Source organism: Salvia miltiorrhiza, unplaced genomic scaffold (genome assembly GCF_028751815.1).
Source record: "Salvia miltiorrhiza cultivar Shanhuang (shh) unplaced genomic scaffold, IMPLAD_Smil_shh fragScaff_scaffold_112_2, whole genome shotgun sequence".
Lineage (NCBI taxonomy): Eukaryota > Viridiplantae > Streptophyta > Magnoliopsida > Lamiales > Lamiaceae > Salvia > Salvia miltiorrhiza.
Genome location: NW_026651402.1, coordinates 328,304 through 346,117, shown reverse-complemented (window position 1 = coordinate 346,117; position 17,814 = coordinate 328,304). Strand labels below are relative to the sequence as shown.

The 17,814-nt window shown below is 41.5% G+C and overlaps 2 protein-coding genes across 2 annotated transcripts; both read left to right on the top strand.

Moving 5' to 3' along the window:
- The first annotated feature begins 5,779 nt into the window (after positions 1–5,779).
- Positions 5,780–7,085, top strand: LOC131002342 (F-box protein CPR1-like). The gene has a single exon (XM_057928833.1). It carries the CDS (start codon positions 6,000–6,002, stop codon positions 7,083–7,085), a length of 1,086 nt encoding a protein of 361 aa, XP_057784816.1. The 5' UTR covers positions 5,780–5,999.
- An 8,931-nt stretch (positions 7,086–16,016) lies between these two features.
- LOC131002374 (F-box/kelch-repeat protein At3g23880-like) lies at positions 16,017–17,447 on the top strand. Its single transcript, XM_057928874.1, has one exon. It carries the CDS (start codon positions 16,204–16,206, stop codon positions 17,326–17,328), a length of 1,125 nt encoding a protein of 374 aa, XP_057784857.1. The 5' UTR covers positions 16,017–16,203; the 3' UTR covers positions 17,329–17,447.
- Positions 17,448–17,814: the final 367 nt, after the last annotated feature.

The window sequence follows — 17,814 nt, the reverse complement described above, 5'->3', positions numbered from 1 at the left end:
TGACTCCATGTTCTGTTTGGTCATCTCCATAAAGGATTGCATGGTGTCCTCGAGAGACGGCTTTTGCGGTTGAGCTTGCTTCTGAAACTGTTGGGGGGCAGTCTGGAATTGCTACTGCTGCTGAAAATTCCCTTGCTGCATAGGGAACTGTTGATACTGCTGATACTGCGGGGGCTGCTGCTGCTGCTGATAAGCTTGAGGGTAGCTCTGCTGCTGAGGAAAGGGGAACTGCTGTTGAGGTGGGTAGAACTGCTGCTGGTTCTGATACCCAAATTGCTGAGGAGGACGGCGGAATTGATTTCCTTGATTTGATCCCGACCCTTGGCCAGGCGCTTGGTTCCTCCATCCAGAATTCTGCTGAGCTCTCCAGCCCGAGTTGGAATTTTGTTGCCCTTGATTAAACATGGGCCTCTGTTCAAATTGAGGCCTCCCTGGGTATCCCTGGGCAGCATAGACCTCTGCCTCCCCTTCAGGCGTGAACTCCCCCATTCGGTGGCACTCGTTGGTTCCGTGGCTAAAATCGTCACATATGCCACATCCTTCTGCTGGCGGTGCCTGAGCTGGCGGTGCTTGAACTGGTGGTGCTTGAACGGGTGGAGGCTCCACCTGGTTCATTCTTAGATGTTGAACTTGCCTCATCAAGTCCGCCACTTGCTTCTGCAATTCATTGTTTGGGGCTACAGCATGGGCTTCGACCCTCCTTCCTCTGACTGATTTCTGTTGAGAACTAGCGGCCAGTGTGTCGAAGATCTCCTTGAGCTCATCAGCTGTCTTTCGGGCAATGTTGCCCCCAGCGGTACTGTCCACCATGAATTGTGCCGTCTGAATCAATCCGTCATAGAAGAACTGCATCAACATGACGGGTGCTAACTGGTGCTGTGGGCACTGGCGGAGGAGCTCTTGGAATCTCTCCCAGGCCTCGTGGAGAGGCTCGTCAGCTCCTTGCAGGAAGTTCATTATCTGGCTCCTAATCTCCTGTGTCTTGTGATTAGGGTAGTACTTGAGCATGAACTTCTCACACGCCTCTCCCCATGTAGTGATGGAGTTCGGCGGCAAGGACAATAACCACGTTCTCGCCCGGTCCTTGAGTGCATAAGGTAAGCACTTGAGCCTCAACTGATCCTCGGTGAGCTCCAATAGTGGGAAGGTCTGCACTTGAGTGCAGAAGTCGCGGATGAACTGTAAGGCGTCCTCGCTCGGCATTCCATGAAAGAGCGGCAGCAGGTTCGAGTCGTTAGGCTTCAGATTATAGTTCCGGACCGCCGTGGGAAGCACTATCGCTGAGGTGCTAGTGTTTCCAATAACCGGCCTAGAGAAATCTCCCATGTACTGTACGTTCTACTCCGCCATGGTTTCTTGGTCAGGATTTGGCCGAGCTTCTTCTTCTCCGTCAGGGTGCAAAGAAGGTATATCCTCAACGGCTTCCAGAATGGGATTGGAAGCGATTCTCACTTCACGGTCTCCCTCTCGAGACTGTGATTCCACAAGGTTTCTCGAACTGGACTCAGACTCCTTCTCCAGGCTTGAAAGAACCTCACGAGGTCGATGAATGTTGTCGTAGTAAGGTGCAAGCTTTCTCTTCAAGCTTCTACGTCCTTGCATACACAACACGAACAAACAAATCAAACGCACCGGAGGGAGAAAATAACCGAGTCAAAAGAAATAAACAAAAGAAAACACGAAAAACAATGCAACACAATCAAATGCCTAAAGCCTTCCCCGGCAACGGCGCCAAAATTTGACTCATCCTAAAACACCTAATGGATGGACTCGAATTTATACGAGGTCGTCCTAGGGTGGTAAGGTGACTCAAGTCGTCTCTCAAGGAAGACTTAACAGGGCTTCAATTGTGCTACTCACAAGTACAGAAATAAAACCTAAACACTCTAATCCGGTAATTGGGTCTGGCACTATCTCACACTCTAATCACCAAGACATAAACAGAAAAAAACACTAAACATTAACTAATGCAGGAGACATAAACAACTAAGAACACAAGTATTAAACATGGAGACTATTAAACATGAAGACTATCAACTAGGGTTTCAATCGAGCACTCTAACCAGACGATCATCAACTCATGAACCTTCAATGATTAATTATTACCTAGGCATAAAACTAAATCAAACATCAATTCAATTTCAAAGAAAACTTAAATCAACATGAAAGAGTTCTTGAAACATTCACCAACAAGAGAGGAAACTTAGGCAACAATAACTAAACAACGATTCACGTAACTTATCAAGATTCAACGACAATAATCTAAAATCATCACATTCATCAAAAGCATAAACTAAAGGATTCAAGTAACCAAAGATTCAAATCAACTAAGTGAAACAAATGAGTTCTTACAAACGTAGTGATCCAAGCAAAACAAATCCAACGGAATGAAACGATCAATCAACGACAATCCAATGAATCCAAGAACGAATACCAATGTTTTGAATCTCTAAAAACCAAAGGAAAATAGTGGAAAATCGCCCTAGAGGCTGTTCTGATCGAGAGTGTCAAGAAAAAACCCTAAAAATGGGTTTTTATATGGAAATCCGTAACTGCCGGATTCAGCCAGGGACGGCGGCGCCGTGGGACGGCGGCCGCCGTGGGACGGTGCCGCCGTGAGGGTGCTTCGCAGTTTCTTCCAGAAAATACACGGCCCGAGCCATGGGGCCGCGGCCGCCGTATCGACGGCGGCCGCCGTGGCACGGCGGCGGCCGTGGGTCTGTCTTCAAAAAGTGCTCCAAACGATGCCGAGAACGCTTGGCAATTCACGAATCCTGCACGCGACAAAGTACACCCAAAAAGAACATCGAGCACGTGAAATATAGGGCAAACAATCATGAAACATGCTCGAATGCACAGCAGAAACACTAGCAAAGACCACCCAAAATTCTCGATCATGAGGAAAACGTGAATGACTCGGATAAGAACGAGAAATATATTGTGGTGAGAGTAGATGAAATACGAGGCCAGACTACTAGTTAACTCATGGTGAAGCGGAGCTGCTGCGTCTGCGACGAGATCAACGTGAAGCTCGACATCCTCCGCGCCGTGGTGACGACGCCGTCGTTGGTGGCGGAAGTGGTGGTGGAGGAAGCGGGGGCTACGATGGCAGCGGTGGTGGCGGTAACGGCGGCTCCGGATTAAGGAGGCTGAGCTGCGGCGAGTTGACGAGTCTCAGTCATTTCGTCGAACACATGGTAGACAAAGATTTGTTTTTTTTTTTAAATAGTTAACGGCTGTTAACTCACCGTTAGGGCTAAGGGTGATTTTGTTCGATTTTAATTACCATATGGGCTTATTTGACACACCCCTTGCCATAAGGGGCCCAATGCCATAGGGGCCTCCACCTTAGGGGCTAATCTGATACTTAACCCATGAATTAATAAGTATTTATGTAGTAGCAAATTTGCATGTTTAAAAGACAACATCAAATCTGATACAATATAGTTGGCGGCAAGGGCAAATTAGGATTAGAAAAAAATTAAACTTTCCTAATTAAAATATATGGGTATTATGTTTATACATAATATGTATGAATAGCAGCACTACTCTTGGAAATAATGAAAATTCATTTGGAGATGAGTTTGGAAATTCTGAAAATTCATTTGGCTGATAAAGATGAATTAGAAATAAGGAGTATGTTTGTCTTTTCAAAATAATTAGAAGGTTATATTTGAAAAATCTGATTTGAATTTTAAGCACAACTACTAAATAACTAGTTTGTGTTATGTAGGGTTTATATATTAGCTACCAAACAGTTACACTATCAATAATACCTTATTTAGGATAGGTATCTTGATTTTACTTATCTTAATTTATCTCAACATGGCTAGCAAACATGGCTTCATGTATTATTATGTGCATTAGAATTTAGACACAACACTAATTAAACACCATCAGAAATCTTCAATAATATATTATTTCCTTCGTCCCATTTATAATGACTCATTACTTTTGGATAGGGATGTCAGTGGGTGGGTATTATCCGGACCAGAACCGAAACTATTCATTACCCGTTGAGCTATTAAGCAATGGTTTTGGTTCTAGTTCTAGTCCCAACCTGACCCAAAACCTAATTGGTCCAGACCCAATTCGACCTGTTTGTTTTGGGTTCGGTCCGACCTGAACCATAAACCTTTTTTTTTTTCGAGTTCGTTTCTTTTATATATATATATATAGTTTTGAGCCCGATCAGACCTGATCAGAAATATATATATTTTTTAATTCGATTTCAGTACGACCCGTTGTGACATAATATGATTAAAGAGCACAATCAAACAGAAAACGTAAAGAAGACACAGATTTACGTAGTTCACCAATTTGGCTACATCCACGGGCAGAGTGGAGAACATATTTTATTATGCGGCTAGGGCTACCCACGGGCAGCGAGACCCCCGTACATTTTGACCGAAGTGGGAAATTCAAGGCATCAACAAAATGCATTTCATTTTTACAAATTTTGGCATTTTTGCCACCCCACCCCCACCCCCCAAGCCATTTTTTTTCTACAAATTTGATTTTTTCACCACTGACCCACCACCCACCTACCCCACAACCCCCAAGCCAATTTTTTTTATTTTTTAAGTTTATAAATTTTATTAGTTTTTATAAAAATTGATCTCGAGTGGTGGGGGCGGGGGTGTTCAGCGGTGAAAAAAATCAGATTTGTCGAAAAGAAAAAAAATTAGCTTGGGGGAGGTGGCGAAAATACCAGAATTTGTAAAAATGAAATTTATTTTTGTGTGAAACTTTATGCATTTTTTGTGTAAAAAGTTTTACATTTTGGAAAAAAAAATAAAAACAAAAAAAGAGTAAAAAAAAATTTGCTTGGGGGGAGGGGGGGGCGAAAATACCAAAATTTGTAAAAATGAAATTCATTTTTGTATGAAACTTTATACATTTTTTGTATAAAAAGTTTTGCATTTTGAAAAAAAAATTAGAAAAAATTTGGCTTGGGGAGGGGAGGGATGGGAGGGAGGGGTTCGTGGACGATGTCTGTAATGTACTCTGTTGAACTCGAAATGTCAAATTGAGGGATCTGATTCCAAATTCCAAATTCAGACAGTCAGACTCATGGACTTTTTTGAGTTTGGTAATGGGTATTATTGGATCCATGTGTATTATCAGACCCATGGGTAATTACCCTAGCCGAACCATTTTATTTTATCACTTAATGGTTCGTTCCAGATCCGGATCCAATAAGCAATGGGTCGGTTCTGGATCTGGAACCATAATAATTTTAATGGTTTTGGTCCGGATAATACCCACTCATTGACATCCCTACTTTTGGGCACTATTATTAAGAAAAATAGTGTCGTGCGTCCAGCATTGAGCTGTCGAGCAACTGAGAACTGTTGAGCGAGACGGAGGCGTCAAGCGTGGAGCATTGAACTGTCGAGTAAGGCGAGACACCTCGAGCATCGCATGTCGAGCAACTAAGAACTATTGAGCGAGGCGAAGGCGTCGAGCGTCGAGCTTGTCGAGCAAGGGGATTTGTTTGATATTTTCTTTTTGTCTTAAGGGTATCTTAGTCCTTTCATCCTCAAAACAAGTACATTTTATACATTTCTTTTATAGTGTGTATAATTTTGTTTTTGTCTTTTAAATGGTAAAAACTACCATGAACCCTACAGAAAAATAAACCAAAGGTTAAATTTGACAAAGACGTCGTTTAAAAATAGAATCAAGAAATTATTAAAATAAAATTAATGTGCTGAAATGGAAAAAAAATGTGAAAATACGGTCAGTACATTATTACAATAAATATAATTGGAAAAAATGTGAAAATGGACTGAAAAGGGGCGAAAAAGCACCGGAGAGGGTTTGAAATTATTATCTGTTGCCCTATTTTCATTTCCGCCGCCGCCATTCCCACCGCTTCCGCCCTACACTCTCTTTTTTTGCCTCCAATTATTATCTGCTCCATGAATTTGTTCAACACAAGTCTCAGATTGAAGTTTCTATTATACTCTTGAAAAACCCTCTCATTCCATCCCAAAATGAAGCCAGATTTATTCAAAAATCTACCACCAGAAATCATCACCGAGATCTTCTTAAGACTACCTGCTGTAAGCATTCCAATAAGCAAATGTGTTTGCAAGAGATGGCTCGATCTGCTGGTGGCTGATGCTTTTGTCAAGTCTCATTTTGCCAGATCCGCCCCCGCTCTAGTTGTTATGGAGGATTCAAATCAGTTGAAAGTTTTGGAATTGAAGTTGTTGCTCAATCTCGATCTCGAGAGCTACAATCCACTCACCCAGTATGATTTCCCTTACCACCGAGGAAGAATAAGGAATTGTTTTAATGGTTTTCTTTTTATAAGGGTGGGTTTTGATAAGCTTGTTGTATGTAATCCGATCACTCGTGAAGTTATTAAGCTGGATCTGCCTACAGATCCACAACTATCTACTCTAGAAGTTTCTGCTTTGGGATTTGGGGCAAGCGAGGTAGTCTGTATTAAACGTAGGCCCTATGATGATAAATTGGATTGTCATGTATATACTCTTGGAACAGGATCTTGGCGACGCCTTGAAGGTATTCCATATAATTACCACAATGGTGAAGGTGCATTTGTTAATGGAAATCTCCATTGGATAGCAACCATTGGAGAAGATTCGTCATGGATTTCTTGCTTTGATCTTGAAACAGAATGTTTTAGCTTCTTTAAAGCTCCTCCTTATCATGCTCAAGGATTGAGGTCCTTGTCTGCTTTGAGCGGTTGCCTATGGTTTTGCAAGGAAGCAACCGAATATGAAGATGATACTGAGCGATGTGAGGTTAGTATATGGATTATGAAGGAATATGGAGTGGACGAATCTTGGAGCATGGAATATGTGATCCCCCTTGATGATATGAGGTTTGTTGTTCCGATCAAAGTTTTCGAAAATGGCGACCTATTGATGTTAGTGATGGTATACTTTTCCGATCGCCTTTTCTACTACTCTAAGAAGACTAAAACTATGCAAAGTATTGATTTGTTTGGTGCAGGGGAGACCTCTGGCCGTGTCAAGTGTGGGCTTTTCACTCCCACCTTTGTTTCACTAAAAACTTTAGGTTTAGGTGTGGAGAATGTAACCTCATTCTGATTGATTGCATTTTCATAATGCTGCATCAACTAAATGTATGTTTGAAGATTGAATTAGTAATAAAGCATATCATTTAGATCAAGGAAATTATCTATATATATTATGGTTCCTTTTGGTCCATTTCTTAGTGGCAATTTTGCTGCTTCTGCTTGTATAGTTTGAGGGATTATTACCTGTGTCTTTTTCTTTTGATGAATAATGTGATGATGAGACTGTTGTTTGTTATACATGATGTTATGTAGTGATACCTTTCAATATCAAATTTCTATATGTAGTGGCAATTTCTGATTTGTTTGCATTTTCATAATTCTGCATCAGATGAGTGTATGTTTGAAGATTGAATTAGTAATGAAGCATATCATTTAGATCAAGGAAATTATCAATATATATTATGGTTCCTTTTGGTACATGTGTTGAGGGATTATCTGTGTTTTTTTGTGATGAATCATGTGATGATGAGATTGTTGTTTGTTATGTATGGATTCATGCAGTGATATCTGGCAATATGAAATAATTGCAAGAAATAAGAAATTGCAATTAATTAAAAAGTAAAATAAGAAATAATTTTTTATTTAAAATTTCTCACCGTTTAAAGAAAATATCTTTAGTATCGTTTTCTATTCGAAAACCTTCAACTTTAGTGTTTTTTAGAAAATATCCCAAAACTTTCATTTTCTATTTAAAACTTCCAACTTTCAGCCTTTTTTAGAAAATGTTTCAATATATAAAATTTGATGATGAAATGGCGAGTGACCTTACTACATTCCCATGTCAAACGACTCCATATTATTAGATGAGGTGGAAAAAAAGAAAATCCGCCTAAGAATCCAATAAGGTGACTCACCATTCCGCTGTTGAATTAACTTTCTTTTTTAATAGAAAATGAAAATTGGGAATTAATATTTTTTGAAAAACTGAAAATTGAGTTTTCAAATAAGAAACGAAGATTTGAGACATTTTTTGAAAAATGCCGAAATTGAAGACACAAAATATGATTAATCTTGAAAAAAAAAACATAATGTTAGATCATTAATTATACCTTTCCAAATTGCAAGATCATTTATTCAAGAATGGCTTTCAAGAAACTAATTTTTGATAAGGCGTTGTGGGTGAGGGTCATTCGCTCCCTGTACGGGGAACTGTCAATTGGGGTTGGGGGGGAATGGAAGGTGGAGAAAAGGGGTGGGATGAAGGGGTGGTGGTCCAAAATCGTCGGGAGGGCGGGGGGGGGGGGGGGGGGGGGGGGGGGGGGGGGGGAGAGAGAGAGAAGTGGTTTAATGGCAACATACAAAGGGTGGTGGGGAACGGGAGAGAGGTCAGTTTCTGGGGGGAGAAGTGGGTGGGGACCGGTCCCCTCAAGTCTCTTTTTCCGAGGCTCTTTAACCTTTGTCTCCTTCAAAGTAGCAGCGTGGAGGGGGCTGGGAATTGGACGGAGGAAGGGTGGGAGTGGGATATTAAGTGGAGAAGGGAGTTGAGGGGGAGGGAAAAGGAGATGGAGGATAATTTGATGGCTTTGATTGGTGTTTTTTCTCCTTGTCTTGGCAAACAGGATGGCTGGAAATGGAAGAGTGCAACGGATGGAGCTTTCTCGACTAAAGCGGCATATGCGGACTGTGCTAAGGCAGAAGGAGAGCGACCCGCGGTTTTCAAAGAAGAGATCGCTCAACTTTGGACGGCACCAGCACCACACAAGGCAAGAGTGACAGCCTAGAGAGCCCTTTGCAACAGGTTACCAACCTGCGAGAACCTTCTCAAAAGGAAAGTACAGATTCCAGATGAAGAAAAGTGGTGTAATGCGTGTGTGACGAGGGAGGAAACGGCTGAACATTCTTTACTCCATTGCCCGAAAGCCGATCGTGTGTGGGATCAAGTTCATCAATGGATCGGAATTGAAACGACTAAGCCACAAAGAATTGACGAGCATTTTAAGTCTTTCATCGGAGGGGGAAGAGGTAAGAGAAATTCGAACTTCCTTAAAGCATTGTGGATTGGAACTGTGTGGCTGCAGCCTGCTGTGGAAATATAAAAATGAGAGTAGGTTTGAGAGTAAGAACTGGGAGGTGTCCAATGTCGTTAAAGATATCAAAGGTAGGCTTTGGAGTTGGAATCAGATTTTTCATGTTGTAGAGTTGAATGTTTCTTTTTCTGATTGGTGCTCTAACGAGTGCTCCCCCCTTGTTTGACGTTTTGGTACCTCTGGTACCGTTTTAGTTTATTGAATTTTATTGATAAAAAAAAAAGAAACTAATTTTTGATATATATGTGACAAGAAACTTAGATAATGTTGTCAATTCCATTCCATCAAAAACTCAAAATTAATAGTGATTCTTGGTCACAAAATTTGTTCATCTCTTCAAAACTTCAGCATCACTTTCAACAACCTATTTTTACCTTCATTTTTCAATCCACATAAAGGAAAGAAGGGTAAAACCAAGCCCATCATTTGATGGACTGGATTTGAAATTGAAAGATCGAATCAAATTGACAAAATATACAAATTTTTTGGTTAACTTATTCTTGTTAGCTAATTTTACAAATATTAAAGCACAAAATCTACAAATTTTCTTCTTGAAACCGAGATTTGAAGGAAGCAAAGTGTGAATAAGTATTAGAAAACACAAAATTGATGAGCTCAATTTCTCTGATCAAAGACGACTCAAACAAGAAAAAACAGTACACACCACAATTTTTTTTTGATCATGGTCTTGTAACATATTCATGTAAAACTAAAGAAATTGTTGGTATCAAATGCAAATCCATACAATAATACCAATGCAGCGGAAACAATTTATAACGCACATACAACCGAGAAACGTCCCCAATCTTAGCAAACAAGAAAATCTCCACAAGTAATCAAGATCATATGCAAGACGATAAATGAGACAAGAGATTTACGTGGTTCGGCAAATGCCTACGTCCACGGGAGCAACAGCAATCGTAATATTGAAGAACTCCAACGATTCGCACAACCCGCGAACTCGTCACACAATGAATCGAGAATTACACCCAAGATGAGATCAACCTCTCACTCTCGTACACTCTCAAACCCACGCTGGAAAAACCCTCTTCAAATACCTCACAATCTCTCGTGTATATCACACCCCAATTCTCTCTGTTTTTCTCTCACAGCTCTCTCTGCTCTCACCTTGATGTCTGAAGCAAGAAGTGAGTATTCACTTACGCTCCCTCTCTCCCCTTACGACTTTCACTACAAAAAGCAAAAGGAAAAAGCAAAAAATAAAAGCAAAAGTGATGTCTCCCACTTAATGAGTTTTGTCTGCCACCAACAATTCTCCACCTCGTACTTCATTTGATAAACCTCAAATGTAGGACGAATACGAGCACCGCCCACGAACATGGACACCCGTACAAGCTGCACCACTTTTCCATGGTTGCCTACATACCCAATCCAGGGATCAAGCTCCTGTAGTTCGAACACAAAAGGATAAGCTCCACCTCACCCCAACACCGCCCCGAAAGGCTGCCCCGTTTGATTATCAACACGGGTTGATATGTAGCAAGTCCAAACAGTGTTTAAACTTACCACCCGTCACCACCTTGGTTAACATGTCTGCTGGATTTTCATCTGTGTGCACTTTCATAAGAGAAATATCACCTTCCTCTATGACATCCCGCACAAAATGATACCTGATATCAATATGCTTGGTACGAGCATGATGAACCTGATTCTTTGCCAAATGTATAGCACTCTGGCTATCACACCACAGGTCCACGCGATCCTGCTTAATCCCAAAATCACCCAGAAGACTCCACAGCCACAAAGCTTCCTTAACCCCCTCTGCCAAAGCCATGTACTCAGCCTCGGTAGTGGAAAGAGCCACTGTAGCCTGCAACATCGATCTCCAACTAACGGGGGCACCGTGTACACAGAACACATATCCCGTAGTAGATCGTCGTCTGTCTAGATCACCCGCATAATCCGAGTCCACAAACCCATTAACCTGACATGTATTTCCACTAAAACACAATCCTGTGTCGCTGGTACCCTTCAAGTACCTAAGGATCCACTTCACAGCTTCCCAGTGTGTCTTTCCAGGATTATCCATAAACCTGCTCACAACACTAACTGCTTGTGAAATGTCCGGACGTGTACACACCATAGCATACATCAAACTGCCAACTGCACTAGTGTAAGACACTTTCTCCATCAATTTTTTCTCTTCAGGTGAAGTGGGAGATTTCTTTCTAGAGAGCCTGAAATGAGGAGCCAACGGAGTTGCCACCGATTTTGCATCTTGCATCCCAAATCTTTGCACAACCCGCTCAATGTAGCTTTTCTGGCTCAGGAACAAAACACAGTTTGTCCTCTCTCTTCTAATCTCCATACCCAGTATTTTCTTAGTAGTGCCCAAATCCTTCATCTCAAACTCTTTACCAAGTTGAGATTTCAGTCTATCTATCTCCACCTTGCTCTTCGAGGCAATAAGCATGTCATCCACATACAACAAAAGATAGATATACTCACCTCCAGGAAGTCTCCGAATATAGACACAACAGTCATAATCACTTCTGGAATAACCATGCTTCAGCATGAAAGAATCAAACCGCTTGTACCACTGTCGAGGAGATTGCTTCAATCCATACATGGATTTCCTCAAGCGATAAACATGATCCTCTTTACCCTCAACCTTGTAGCCCTCAGGTTGACGCATATAAATCTCCTCCTCCAAGTCTCCGTGCAGGAAAGCGGTTTTGACATCGAGTTGTTCCAGCTCAAGATCACTGTGAGCCACAACACTCAACAACACCCGAATAGAAGTGTGCTTCACTACTGGAGAGAAAATCTCATTGCAGTCCACTCCCTCCTTCTGTGCATATCCCTTTGCTACTAACCTCGCCTTGTACCTGATCCCACCGAGCTCAGAATTATCCTCTTTCTTCTTGTAGATCCACTTACAACCAATAGCCTTCTTTCCTTTGGGCAAAGGTAGAACCCCTTCCAAAACTTGATTCTTCCGAAAAGACACCATCTCTTCTTCATTCGCAGCCAACCAGCTTGCGCTATTCTTATCCCGAATAGCTTCCTGGTATGATGCTGGTACCGCATCATCCTCTGGTAGTGCGCACCTGACCAAGTTTGCCTGCCCATAATGCTTCAAAGGCTGATCTGACCCCAGCTTTTGAACTCTCTTGTATGCTCGCTTTGGCCTAGTGGAAGCCAAATCATCCGCGAGCCGCTGTTGGTGTAAAACATCTACATTCTCTTGATCAAGAGCTTCGAGTTCAGACTCCTCATCACTCTATTCTCGAGTGTCTCCATGACCTACTTCTTGAACACGACTAGAACCTGGTTGATCCTTAGGTTCTATCTTGATCACCTGAGACTTGACCGTCTCATTTTCATCTTCACCGGGCATTGTAGCTTTAAACTTAGCTGCCATGGAATACTCATCAAAGATAACATCCCTGCTGATTATGAACTTTGAATTTTCTAAACACCACAAGCGATAACCCTTCACTCCAGTTGTATACCCCAAGAATATTGCCTTCTTGGCCCTCGCCTCAAGCTTTCCCTCGCTGACGTGATAGTATGCTGTGCATCCAAAAGTTCTGAGTCTCTCATAATCTGCATGTTCCCCAGACCATAGCTTGTATGGAGTATCTCCACCTAAGCTCGAATGTGGAGATCGATTTATGACATGAAGTGCTGTAAACATCGATTCTGCCCACCATTCTCTGCCTAGCCCTGCATGAGACCGCATGGACATTGCTCGCTCTCGCAGCGTGCGATTCAGCCTCTCCGCGGCCCCATTCTGCTGCGGTGTATTCCTGACAGTCCAGTGCCTAGCAATTCCCTCCTGGTCACAGAACTTCTTGAAGTCACCATCTGTATACTCTGTACCGTTATCAGATCTCAATGTCTTCAATTTCTTTCCTGTCCTGTTTTCAACCATTGCTTTCCACTTCTTGAATGTGTCAAACACCTCATTCTTATGCTTCAAGAAATAAATCCAAGCATATCTAGAATAATCATCAATAAACGTGACATAGTACCTGGAGCCTCCCTTGGTGGTAACTGTAGCTGGCCCCCAGACATCAGTGTGCACATAATCTAAGATACCTTTGCTCCTGTGTTTGTTGGCCCTGAACTGAACTCGGTGTGTTTTCCCGTACACGCAATGCTCGCAAAATTCCATGCAAGGCTTCTTCAAGTTCTTCAGCAAACCTTCTTGACAAAGTAGATGCAGACCCTTCTCTGACATGTGTCCGAGTCTCCTGTGCCATAACCGGGTGTAGTCCCCTTGATTTCTACTAGTTCCATCTGCTCCAACTGCCGCACTTCCCGTCACTGTTGTGCCCAAAAGCGTATACAAATTTCTTTGACGGATACCTTTCATCACAACTAAAGAACCCCGAACAACCTCCATGACTCCATTCCAAGTGATAATTTTGCATCCACCGGAGTCCAAAACGCCAGCGGAAATAAGGTTCTTACATAGTTCCGGGATATGTCTCACATCCTTTAAGGTTCTGATAACCCCATCATGCATCCTGATTCTGATCGAACCGACCCCCACTGTTTTGCAGGAATGGTTGTTTCCCATCAAAACAGTTCCACCATCTATTTCCTCATAGGTAGAAAACCACTTCCTATTCGGAGACATATGATAAGAGCATCCCGAATCAAGTATCCACTTACCGGAGCTTTCCTCGTTACCCGTGGCATTGAAACACTCACCGATATCCCCTTCCTGCGAAGCAAAACCAGCTTCTTGTGTCCCTTGTACCTTCCCGCTGTTGTTGTACTTGTTCTTGTTCTTCTTCCAAGTTGTCTTCTTGCTGGGGCAATTTGCTTTGAAATGCCCAAGTTCCCCGCACTTAAAACATGGTCTCTCTGCAAGAGGTTTTGAACTGGATCTAGCCTTTACTCCCTTGCCTTTCTCTCGATCACTTGTTTTTCCCCTTGTATACAATCCCTGTGCCTGCTCTTTGCTCCCACTAGTAGCCATGCCACTAGTTGTAATCTTTCGAAGATCATCCGACAGGAGTGAAGTCCTTGTCTCATCCATCGTCAGAGTGTCGCCCATGAGCATCAAGGTTTGTACAATATTTTCATACGATTTTGGCAATGAGAGTAGTAGCATGAGAGCTTGATCCTCATCTTCCACCTTCACATCAATATCCTTCAAGTCCGATATGCACCTATCAAACTTGTTTAAATGTTCCTGGATAGGTGTACCTTCCTCCATCTTGCAAGTGTACAATTTGGATTTCAAGTAGATCCGATTCGTTAGAGTCTTCGTCATGAAGTTCGCCTCTAACTTCAACCATACTCCCGCGGCGGTTACCTCATTGTCCACCAAGAAAGCAACATCCCTCTCTAGGCAGAGAATGATCGACGCTCGTGCTTCAAGATCTAACTCTTCCCAATCCTCATTCGACATGTCTTCGTGCTTCTTTTCTTTACCCGCCAAAGCTTTGTGTAGCTTTTGTGAAATTAGCAAATTCTTCATTTGCATCCTCCAATAGGAAAAATCATTCTTCCCATTGAACCTTGCTATCTCATACTTTCTTATCTTGACCGCACCACTCGTAGACGTCATTTTTCAGCTTGTTTCAGATTTTCGTTTCTCTCAGGAATTTCGTCGAACACCTGGTATGCGCCTCTGCAAGGACCAGCTCAATACCCCTCAAATCTGAGCTTAACCACCCGAATTTGATATCAAGCTCTGATACCAATTGTTGGTATCAAATGCAAATCCATACAATAATACCAATGCAGCAGAAACAATTTATAACGCACATACAACCGAGAAACGTCCCCAATCTTAGCAAACAAGAAAATCTCCACAAGTAATCAAGATCATATGCAAGACGATAAATGAGACAAGAGATTTACGTGGTTCGGCAAATGCCTACGTCCACGGGAGCAACACCAATCGTAATATTGAAGAACTCCAACGATTCGCACAACCCGCGAACTCGTCACACAATGAATCGAGAATTACACCCAAGATGAGATCAACCTCTCACTCTCGTACACTCTCAAACCCACGCTGGAAAAACCCTCTTCAAATACCTCACAATCTCTCGTGTATATCACACCCCAATTCTCTCTGTTTTTCTCTCACAGCTCTCTCTGCTCTCACCTTGATGTCTGAAGCAAGAAGTGAGTATTCACTTACGCTCCCTCTCTCCCCTTACGACTTTCACTACAAAAAGCAAAAGGAAAAAGCAAAAAATAAAAGCAAAAGTGATGTCTCCCACTTAATGAGTTTTGTCTGCCACCAACAGAAATCATGTATAAATATAAGGAATTGTTATTATACATACGATATTTATCGTATAAAATAAATCCATGCATTATGAATTCGCAGTAAAAGAATAATAAATTCCTTTTATAGTACAAACTACGATCTCAAAAATTGGAACTTTTTGCTACTTATAAAATTCGAACTCAAAATTATGAATTCATCCAACTAAGTAATGAATACACAGTAGATCTTCATAATTTAAAAACTAAAAATAATTTCTAATTTATATTTTAAAAAATAAATTTTCATTTGAGTCCATCTCATTCTATAACACACACACACTAACAAGAAAATGAAATGGAAATGGAAACACACACTAACACACACACTCAAGGGGAGTAGGAATCAGGTGATGAGTGATGACAGTGGAAGAACGACCTCATCACCACCGCCGCCGCCACCGCCGCTGCTCATCTCTGTGTGTTGTGTGTGTATTTGATACGTTCAGTGTGTGTGTTTTTATGCAGTGGATGTGTGTGTATGTGCGTGTGTGAGTGCGCTTTATCTGTACCCCGGACACGATTCCATGCGCTGGTGTAGCTGCTCCACACAAACTCAGAGCTCATATATGAGCTTGGATCCTCCATACCCGGATTCGGATCCAATAACCCAAATATATATATATATATATATATAATCCGTCTTTTCTAAACCCCTAAATGCGCCTCCTATCTTTCTTCTCTCCTCTTCTCCCTCTTCTCTTTCTAAACCCTGACCCAATTAGTTGACAATTATCTGCTCCATGAATTTGTAGATAAAATGAAGCCGGATTTCTTCAAAACTTAGTTGTGCAATTATCTGCTCCATGAATTTGTAGAAAACCCTCTCAATCCATCCCCAAAATGAAGCCAGATTTCTTCAAAAATCTACCTCGAGAAATCATCAGCGAGATCTTCTTTAGACTACCTGTTGTAAGCATTCCAATAAGCAAATGTGTTTGCAAGCGATGGCTCCATCTGCTGGAGTCTGATGCATTTGTCAAGTCTCATTTTGCCAGATCCGCCCCCGCCCTAGTTCTTGTGGAGGATTCAGGTCGGTTGAAAGTTTTGGAATTGGAAGGCGAGCTCAATCTCCATCTCGATCCACTCACCCAGTGTGATTTCCCTTACCGCTTCATTGGAACAATAAGGAATTGTTTTAATGGTTTTCTTGTTCTAAGGGTGGGTTTTGATATGCTTTGTGTATGTAATCCGATCACTCGTGAAGTTATTAAGCTAGATCTGCCCTCAGATCCACAAAATTCTTTTTCAGACGTATCTGGTTTTGGATTTGGGACAAGCAAAATCACTGGCCAATACAAGGTGGTCTGTATTCACTCTAAGCCCTATGATGATAAATTGGACTGTCATGTATACACTCTTGGAACAGGATCTTGGCGGCGCCTTGTTAATGTTAATCCATATATGTACCATTCTGGTTCAGGTGCATTTGTTAATGGAAATCTCCATTGGATAGCAACCATTGGAGAAGCGTCATGGATTTCTTGCTTTGATGTTGAAACAGAATGTTTTAGCTTCTTTAAAGCTCCTCCTCATCATGCTCATGGATTGCCCTTCATAAGAGGAAGGTCCATTTCTGCTTCGAGCGGTTGCCTATGGTTTTGCAAGGTAGCATCCGAATATGAATTTGATATTGGACGATGTGAGCTTACTATATGGATTATGAAGGAATATGGAGTGGACGAATCTTGGAGCATGGAATATGTGATCCCCCTTGATGATGGCATGTGGATTGTTGATACCATCGAAGTTTGCGAAAATGGCGACCTATTGATGTTAGGGACGGTATACTTTTCCAAGCGCCTAGCTAACTTTTCTGAGCGCCTTTTCTACTACTCTAACAAGACTAAAACTATACAAATGATTGATTTGTTTGGTTCTGACCGTGTCGAGTGTGGGGTTTTCACTCCCACCCTTGTTTCACTCAAAACTTTAGGTTTAGGTGTGGAGAATGTAATCTCATTCTGATTGTTTGCATTTTCATAATGCTACCATCAACTAAATGTATGTTTCAAGATTGAATTAGTAATGAAGCATATCATTTAGATCAAGGAAATTGTCTATATATATTATGGTTCCTTTTGGTACATTTCTTAGTGCCTGCTTGTATAGTTTGAGGGATTATTACCTGTGTCTTTTTCTTTTGATGAATAATGTTATGATGAGACTGTTGTTTGTTATTTATGTAGTGATATCTTTCAATATGAAATTTCTATATGTTGCTTGTGTTAATTTGAGTTTTTATTTGTCTGTGGAATGACCGAATATATGTGGCTATTGAGTTTGTAAAGAATTATGTTGTCTGAATTGGGTAGAAGGCCACTATGATTGGAAATAATGACAATTCATTTGGAGATGAGTTTGGAATTTCTGAAAATTCAGCTGATAAAGATGAATTAGAAATAAGGGTTATGTTTGTCTTCAAAATAATTAGAAGGTTATAATTGGAAAATC

Coding starts and splice junctions, on each gene's coding strand:
- LOC131002374 (XM_057928874.1), top strand. CDS start 16,204: ATGAAGCCAGATTTCTTCAAAAATCTACCTCGAGAAATCATCAGCGAG.
- LOC131002342 (XM_057928833.1), top strand. CDS start 6,000: ATGAAGCCAGATTTATTCAAAAATCTACCACCAGAAATCATCACCGAG.